Source organism: Ammodytes marinus (genome assembly GCF_949987685.1).
Source record: "Ammodytes marinus genome assembly, chromosome: 2".
NCBI lineage: Eukaryota > Metazoa > Chordata > Actinopteri > Uranoscopiformes > Ammodytidae > Ammodytes > Ammodytes marinus.
Genome location: NC_137231.1, coordinates 24,357,995 through 24,367,279, shown reverse-complemented (window position 1 = coordinate 24,367,279; position 9,285 = coordinate 24,357,995). Strand labels below are relative to the sequence as shown.

Sequence of the window (9,285 nt, the reverse complement as noted above, 5' to 3'; positions counted from 1 at the left end):
ACACACACGCACGCACGCACGCACGCACGCACGCACGCACGCACGCACGCACACACACACACACACACACACACACACACACACACACGTAATCGTGTGAATGGTGTGTGGGTAGGATGTCCTGTTTACTTGTTTTTGATCTACATCTCCCACACGTTGCAGCTTCAACGAGAGAGCAGCCCAGCTAACCACCCATGGAATTACAATTTGGAGCCTTGCTCTCTGATTGTGTGACCTGAAGCACCAATGCAGCAGTCAATAATGGTTGTACATTTATCGCTCCACGCTACACATTCTAAATATAAAGAGAATAAAGCTTTTAGTGGGAGAGAGCACTCCAATCAAGTGTCCCTGTTTCCATGGGCGAACCGTGCTTAGTAACACGCTGGAAATGCATTCCGGGTGAGCGGGGTGTGTCATCATTGTCAAGGTTATAGAGATTGAGAAGCAAACAGCATTCAGTGCACAGTACATCACTTCTCAAGTGCTTGTTGTATACAGTTTTTTCTATTATTAAACGATAGTGGGCACAACTGAAGCCACATGTGCAAAACCCTTACTGTAACACAGTGTGCAATAAAGAAGTCCATGTGGTCCAAACTGTTGTTCATTTTTCATTGTGCCCACTGTCGTTTAGCAATCGAAAAAAAGAGGATGTTGTATACAAACATGTAAACACAAGCCTGGGGAACATTTTGCTGTCATGCATCGTGCGCATGAGGATCAGCATATGTTCATTCGATATCCAGGCTGGAGAAGTTCGCACCTAGTCTCGAGAGGGCATCCACTCTTTGAATAAACTCTCTACGTGCTTGGTAAAAGTCTTGTTTCTTTGAAAAACTATTCTTGAAGTCTCTTGGTGTTGACAGATTTAACAAAACCAAGAGGAGGTGAAGATAAATTATCCATAAAGACCTTTTCCCAGTTGAGTTCCAGATAACTGCAGGTCAGCATACTTGAGTGTCCTGTCTGTGCACATTATGATAGAGGTCCAAATCAATTATAGTACAGTACCTCACTGCTCAGTTCAGACCCGTTTTTTAGTTATTGCTTCGATTCTGCCTTCGGTTTTCTATGTGTGTGTGTTTATCAACCTCTACCTTGTGAGTATCGGTGTGGAGGAGACATTTGGACGGTAAAGACATTTTGGCTAGCGAAGAGGCAACTGAACTTCAACCTTATTCCAATTGAACTCCTTAAACCTGCAGTGTGTAGAATTTTTGGATTTTCTTCATAGCAGACTTGGTAGAAAATAATTATAATATCCATAAGTACGTTTAATTTAGTGCATAATAGCTGTAGCTTCTGTTATTATTCAAAAGGGGTGGGGTTACCCAGGGAGCGTTGCATTCTAGAACTTTGTAGAATTTTCTCGAACTTTCTTGATGATGTCATATTACACACTGCACCTTTAAGTCAACTGTAGGATATAAAATGTAATAAGGTTGAAGTTCAGTTAAGATACTTGTTGGGGTAAGCCATGTAGTTGTGATGTTTGAGTTTGGAATTTGGGACAAAGGCAATTTGGGACCTTTTTTGCTTTTGAGTACTTGCAAGCACTTCTCACAGGGTTTGCACAGGGTTGCATTTTATTATGAGCTGCAAGCAGGATATCCTTTCTTCTCAGATTGATTATTTGAAAGACTTTTAAAAGGCCTAAGGAAGTAAAAATACTCAATACTATAAAAACAAAGACAGGGGAATAAGCCAAGGGTAACATGCATTATTATTACTTCCGTGCTCATATTAGTGCATCCCCTTTCACTGACCTTGGGAATGTATTGAATCAATGAAGGTCTAAGAGCCGGTCTGAGGCATAAGCCTTTTTTTTTTTTTTTTTTTGTGCGTTTGATATTAACATCTTATTATGAAAATGTAAGTTATCATACAAAAAAAGGAATAAAATGTTTTGGTCTAGATAATTAATAGCCTAAAAATGTAATCAGTTCATCTGGGAGGTAATCTGAAATTATCTGATCATGTCACGTTCACATCCATGCACAGTGTGTATTGAGTTTATTGAAAAACAATTGGAAATGGGGCTGCCCTCAGTTGGCCATGCACTGTTTATAGTCTATAGCCTGTTTCAGCCTCGTCTGTGGAAAAAAAGATACAGTAGCTGGACAACAGAGTTCTTCTGCTTCGTTCCTCTCACTGCATTTAAATGCATTAATTTTATTACAGACAAATGTGTCCCGTAAAAGAAAAAGAGCCCAACCCAGTGGACCCTCCATAATATTTAATTTTATATTAATATTTTTATGGAAAATCCATGTGTCCTTCTTCAATAGCTTCTAATTCATCTGACCAGTGTCTCCAAATTATTTGTTCACACAATTTCTCAGATTTGGCCTCTTAATTTTCCTCTCAAAGTGCACCAGATTCATGCATTTCACTTTAAAAAGGTTAAAAAAATGTGTGAATGATATTTAACAAAGATCTATAGTTTCAGCAGCGCTAACATTGGAGAGGGGCCCCCTAATCATATTTCGCTTAGGGCCCCATGAAGGCTTGGGCCGGCTTTGGTCTTAGAAGTATAGTATTACAAGTCTGTTTGTGTGTGTGTAACCTGAAAACGATTACAGGAAGCTCTCCCAGATGATCATACTGTAATCATTTATTTCTTCATTTGTAATGATAACACAATGTGCTTGTGTGTGTGTATGTGTGTGTGTTACTGCAGGCTGTTGTATGTGTGTGTTACATCACAACATCACACATTCTGCTCATATTTTATATTAGCAGTTTTCTCCCTGAATGGGATTTCTTGTTTGAGTGGCACCATCTTCAGCGGCGAATGGCAAATACTGAAAAGCACAGCATCTAACAGAAGTGTGATCCCAAATCCTTAATCTCTCACTCTCCTATTTCATACATACAGTACAGTGCAGGCATATACAAACACATGTAGTATTTGGAGCACAGCCTAATGTATTATGATTGATACTTACACCAGTTTAATGTGTATACAGTGATTGAGTAACGGTTCCATTCTGTTTTCATTAAGGAGCTTGACAAGCATCTGAATATAATAAACAAGATTATATAGACATACCAATGAAAGTAATGTGAAAAAGTTTGATTAGATAAATAAATTACCAAGTGAAAAAACACAACAAGTCATTACATTACTTAATAGACAATGGTACATATAGGGCCAGTTTCACGGACTAAATTGTACTTTCACTGGAAAATCTCTGTTCAAAATTCCATTTAGTCCAGGACAATGTTTAACCCATGTCTGTGAAACAGGCCCATAGGGTTTGTTTAGGGCATGTGTGCGTATGTGGTTAATAATTCTTATCTTAGGAACAAATAAGCTGCCAGAGTTTATAAAAAGCCTGCTGGCGTCATCTGCTGGATACTTTTGAATCATATGGTTATTTTTATAGTAGTCACTAGAGTGCACTGTCTCACTACAAACTGATATCCAGTGCTTGCAGTAGGCCTGTTTAGTGATAACCCAAGTATAATCATGCTGAAATTTATTTTAGAACACCTGCAGTGGTGGAAGAAGTAGCCAGATCGTTGAGTTAGGTACTAGTACAACAAAGATACAAAAATACACTATTGCAAGTACAAGACCTGCTTTTAAAATCATATGATCAAAGTTCTAAAAGTAAAAGTACAACAGAAAAATCGCTGGTCATTATTAGATTGCTACTTCTTATCTGAAGTACAGGCACTATGACAGAGCAGTGCCATCTTGACCTTTTAAATCCTACCAGAAGATCCTTGAGGATGAGACAGTTTGCCCTTTTTCAAAATAAACATCCCAATCTTGTGTTTTGAGGTTTGATGGTGGGGTTGACTCTTTATTCACACTTGTATTGAAGAATGAGAACTCATTGTCTTAAGGAATATATGAATTGTTTGTATTTATATAGGACGTTTGTTTTAGCCTTGAGGCTACTGCATGCAGGCCTAAGCATACACGAGGCATGTATTTGATATATACTGTACGTACTGTAAAATAGTTTGAGATACTGATTAATTTGCAAATACCCCGATCTCCAGGTTACCGTCCTTTCTTGATGGCAGACAAAAGACATGATGGTAAGGGCTTCCTAATGTGCCTATCCAGAATGCAACAGTCCCAGTGGACAATATGTCTGTATAAGCTTGGCAAGTAATGTCAGGGGATAGGACACAATATCTATTGATACAGCTCATTTAAACACCTTGAGATGATGTATGTATTTCTGCCTTGTAGGCTCATTACTCAAAAAACCAAGACCAAATAGGAAAAAACATCCAAAGCCCTGACAACTTGAGTAAATGGATGTTTAATGATGTCAGCGGTTATCGAGGTCAACAGGACTTCATACTGTCAAACCCATTCTCTTCCATAATACTCAGCATTGCAGCTTTAATACAATCTGATTTAAAAAGAGCAAAACAGGTGCAACAAAGTTAGAATGTGGAACAATTTGTAATGTTTTCGACACAAAAGGCTACAGGACACTGGGATCTCACTGTGTTTGTCTGGATAGCATACATGTTGGACTACATATTGACTTAATATTTTCAGCATATAAGTAGAATTTAGGTCACTGTATGTAAGAAAAGGGTAAGTTATACAAAGTAAAATGACTCGTTGTGTTCTCCAGCATGTTTTTTATTTCAGTGGAAATCAACAGCAGGAATCAGCCAAACTATGCAAGTATAAAGTGCAGCAGAAATAATAAATACAAATTCTATTTACATAATAAAACCAACTTCTTCCAGTTGGAGTGTACCAAGTTTATTCTGTCTCAATATTCAGAATAGTTACACTAACTCTAATTAGTGCATATTAATAAATTACACAATGATACTCGAGATTCCTCCAGTATTGCCTTAACCAGTAATCTCAGAAAAAGACATGTCACGTCACAGTGGTTGTATCTCTGAAGGAGAATACAACTGGCTTTCAGTATGAGAATAAGAAAGCCCTTGAAGAACATCAGGCACATAAGTCATACACAGAAAACCAGACAGGCAGGAATGATTCCCCTCAAGTCATCAGGGAAGTTACCTCACAGCTGCTCCAACTATATATTGCTCAGTACAAACTGTGTATGATGTGGTCATCAGAGCGGACTTCATATTGCCAACTGCAGTTTTTTTAAATCAGGAAAAGTCCAGATCCACCGGTCTTGAGATACCAGCAGCAAGAGTTGGTCTCAAAGCAAACACTTCTGAAATGTACTGGCTTCCATAGCAGTTTAGATAATACAAAACAGTGCAATTGTACGTACTACTTCAGTACTGATAATGCTCCGAGACGAGCAGAAGGCCTACAAGAGGCATGAGAACTGTCCGAAAAGTACAGACACATATTTCTTCAGCCCTGGCAGAGGACGTCCGTCTCAAACTGCAGCAGCTGTCCCATGAAGCCCAGGTTTGGGGAGATGACCTGACGCCGCTGCTTCACAAACTCGAAGGCCTCATCCAGTTTAACCCGCTGTGTGTGCATGAGGTAGGCCAGACAGATAGTGGCAGAGCGAGAGATACCCGCCTGGCAGTGCACCAGCACACGACCACCATTCTGCTTCACCGAGTCTGTATCAGAGCGGAGAAAAAGACAAGACGGAAAGAGGAAGAGAGATCAGCATATTGCACTCTTCGACATCATTGAGAAAGTTTTATCAGCAGAAATACGTACAGCAATGTAAACTATATGGCTTAATGAGTGATGTACAACTTAAAATTAAGTTATTCGCCAATGTTAGTTAGTATAAATCTAACTGATTTCTATGATGACTAAATTAGGCTCAAAACAAGATCAAATTAAGTAAAAAAAATAAAAAATGCATCTTCTGAAGCTTGTGCAGCACAATCGTTTCACAATCAGAGAATTACACTGTTTGCCCAGAGGTCTGGGCTACAATATGGATTATCGTGTACAAGCTGCTTAGAGACATTTTTGGGATATTTTGTTTCTTCAAGAGTTTAAAAAGATATCTCACCTAAACAAGACAAAATAATTCAACTAACTTCATTCCGTCACGGAACAAGCATAAGACACAGGATGGGTTTGGATGTCTAAAGGAGAAACTCACCGATGAAGGCGATGGCTGTGGAGAAGCAGGCTCTGATGTCAGCAGCTAGTGTGTCCTCCACAGTGAGCCTGAGGTACTCAAACTCCCCTTCATAGAAGTTAGGGCACGTTGAGGAAACGTTGAGTACAGCTGTGATACCCGCTGCTGCCAGGGTCTCTTTGCGGGAGGAGTGGATGGCACTGCCCAGAAACAGGAAGGACAACAGCTCCACTGGACCATCCTGCAATTTATCCAAAGTCCAAGTCAGTAAGAAGTTTAGTCTTTATCTCATGCTACATATTTTTTCTTCACTTTGATAGCTTTTTGATTTGTTTATGTTTAGGGTTATATTACATATAGCCTAACGTCCATTAAATCTTATAAAAAAATAGGGGGAATTAAATCTTACCCGATCATATGCTGGTGTCCTCCGTCCCGTCACTATTGGCTCTGGTTCCACTGTAGAAAGGTGATTGCTGGGAGAGATATAACAGAGCTCTCGATAGGCCTCCGAAAAACCCTCAAATCCACCTAAAATTGGGGTCACATGATTAGCTTAGACCCAAACGTTGACCAAAGTCCACCTTTTAAAATGTGGTGTGTGGGAAAAAACAATGATGCCCATGAAAAGTAGGCTAGGCTATATCATTTGGCTTTAAATTACAAACTCAAACGTTCCTTTATCCTGTTTGATTATGGCGATGTTTGCACTGACACACAAGTCACAAAATATTTACGTGTGCTCAATACATGGCCTATAACCTATTTGTGGCTCACGTTTTTTTATTTTTATCACAAGCTTTATTACTTTAAAAGCTTAAAATAATAAATGTTGGTGAACTGAAATACTCTGAAGTCTAATTACCTTGTAGAAAGCAGATCTGCGTGTGAACTTCGTTTTGTAGGGCAGTGAGCAGCATCTGGGCCACACTCTCTGTCTTCAGCTCGGCCACGGAGAGGCTGCTCTCGTCCACCACAACCAACGGGGAGAACTCCCCGCGCCTCAGCCGGCCCAGGAGCGCCTTATCCGGGATGAGCCACTCCAGAGCCACCACCGAGCTCTTGGATCTACGACGCAGCATTGAGTTCCAGTTGACATTCCGGGATTCGGAGATGTGCGCAAAAGAAAAGTTGAGGAAAGGTCGGCAGTCCAGCACCACACAGCCAGCAGACGTGTATTGCTCCCGGGGGGTCCTGAGTATGTGAACCAGCTCATTGCCAGTTATCTCCAAAGGCTCACTGCTGGAAGTCATTGCTGAATAAGTATAGGCTATTTAAAATAATTTAAAATTAATAAATAATAAATTATTTAAAAATCTAAAATCCCAAAAATAAACCACGTTTTTAGTGAGGATTTTAAATGGAATGGTTGATGTGGTAGCCTAGGCGTACTTCTAAAATATATTTTTAAATCTATTGTACTAGCCTACTACGTTTATAGGCCTACAGAGTAGCCTATTTGTTGAGTACTCCGTCAGCTCTGTTAAAATCAGCTTTTGATTGAGAGTTTCACTTGTTCATTGATAACAGCTGGGTGATGGGCGGGGTCGGCCCCGCCTTGTTTTCCACAGAAGGAACGATGTCAGAGGCGGAAAACCATATATGGCCTACCCGGCACTCCTCATATGGACAATGACGTCAAATCTGCTTTTCCTACCGCGCACGTTGTCGTTTGGGGTTATCCCGTGTTTTCGTGTTGAATGACGTTATGCTGAGTTGAAACACAGCCCTCCCCGCCGTACAGCCTCCAGAGGAAAGGGTGATGGCTGAATGTTGTTATTTAGATTGGAATCAAACTCTGGGTCACTGCACAACAGCTAATGTTTATTTTTGCCCCATGAAGATCACAGACAAAAGTAACCATTTCCTATTATTGGTTTTCCTCTGTTCTCTCGTTACTTTTTACATTGGAGAAAAGCAACATGTTGCACTGATAAAATGCCATGCCAGACTTGAATTACTTGGTTTCTGCTCTGCTGGGAAATCTAGATAATACTGTGACATTATAGCCTTTTACACTTTACTCAACATTTTCATGAAGTTGCACTTTGATTTGATTTCTTTACTGAAAAGGACCAGTTGATATTCCATATTTTTACAGTTGTCCAGTAAATTTACATGAAAATATCAAAAGCAGTAATATGTTATTTCAGTCCACTGAAGACAGCAATCTTCAAGCAGAAGCCAGAAATACCGCAAATACGTCAAAAACAAATTTGTCTTTTTCCAGACACAGCTGTAGTTTTTAGGAAACAATTCTCAAACAGGATCAAAAAGTACATTTGCTGGTGACTATGTGGGATGACCTTAAAATAAACTACATTGCACTTGTTCATCACAAAATGCCTCTATATTTCTGAATACTTTCTGGACAAAAATGGAGGTCTTTTCATATGATTGTTTTGAACTCAAAACACAATTAAATATTTCTATGAATAATTTTGAATATGAAATATGACACATTAACAAAGAACTATGTTAAGAAATAATAAGTCTGAGACAGCTTGGTGTGTCCATGTTAAGGTTGTTACAGTCAGGATGCCATGCCATATTATTTCCTGCTGTGAGTGTTGAGGTCCTACATGAACCTCAAATTGTATGATAAGAGTTAGAACACTTAAACATTTTTTTTACAGGTTTCTGTATTTTTGTTTTTATCTGTCATCACCTTACTCAGTTGGAAAATCAGTAATTAGAAATATTCAGTTTGAAATGTTTGAGTGTGACAGTGTTGTCTACAATCAATTGAAATATGACCAAAACGTTCCCATATTTTTAATCCCTTAGTGTATATTTTAATGCACTTGGGTGTCTTGCTTAATATTTCTGAATATTTAATTACATGGAAGATAATACCTTACATTTGAAACTGAGGGGCTTTGAGCACATCTCAAAATGAGTCTTGTTTGTTCAATTTTACTCAAGTATCTTTCAATACAACTTTACTTAAATCTCCAGGCATGAGTAATATTTAAGTCAAACACCAGCAATTCTAATGTATTAAGATATGGTAGGTACCCCTCAATTGAAAAAAAATACTCATTGCTCTGTAACACACAAAATATACTCTTTGTGCAGTGTTGGATAGTTTATATCACAAGATGTTGTGTGACTTCTTTGTCTTTTCATATCCTCATAAACCACATTCAAAAGTTACTTCGCCGCCCTCACAAACGTCTCCCACTCAAACCTCTGACTCCACTTTCCTTCTTCACATTCCCACTTCCCCTCTCCTCCACCCACTGCTGCCTGCTGGTCCCTC

The 9,285-nt window shown here is 39.2% G+C and overlaps 1 protein-coding gene across 1 annotated transcript; it reads right to left on the bottom strand.

The window, feature by feature from the left end:
- Positions 1-4,676: 4,676 nt before the first annotated feature.
- On the bottom strand, positions 4,677-7,497 carry dusp2 (dual specificity phosphatase 2). The gene is made up of 4 exons (XM_080041123.1): positions 6,889-7,497; positions 6,433-6,554; positions 6,045-6,264; positions 4,677-5,544 (listed from the first exon to the last, which is right to left on the bottom strand). Exons 1-4 carry the CDS (start codon positions 7,274-7,276, stop codon positions 5,327-5,329), a joined length of 948 nt encoding a protein of 315 aa, XP_079897249.1. The 5' UTR covers positions 7,277-7,497; the 3' UTR covers positions 4,677-5,326.
- Positions 7,498-9,285: the final 1,788 nt, after the last annotated feature.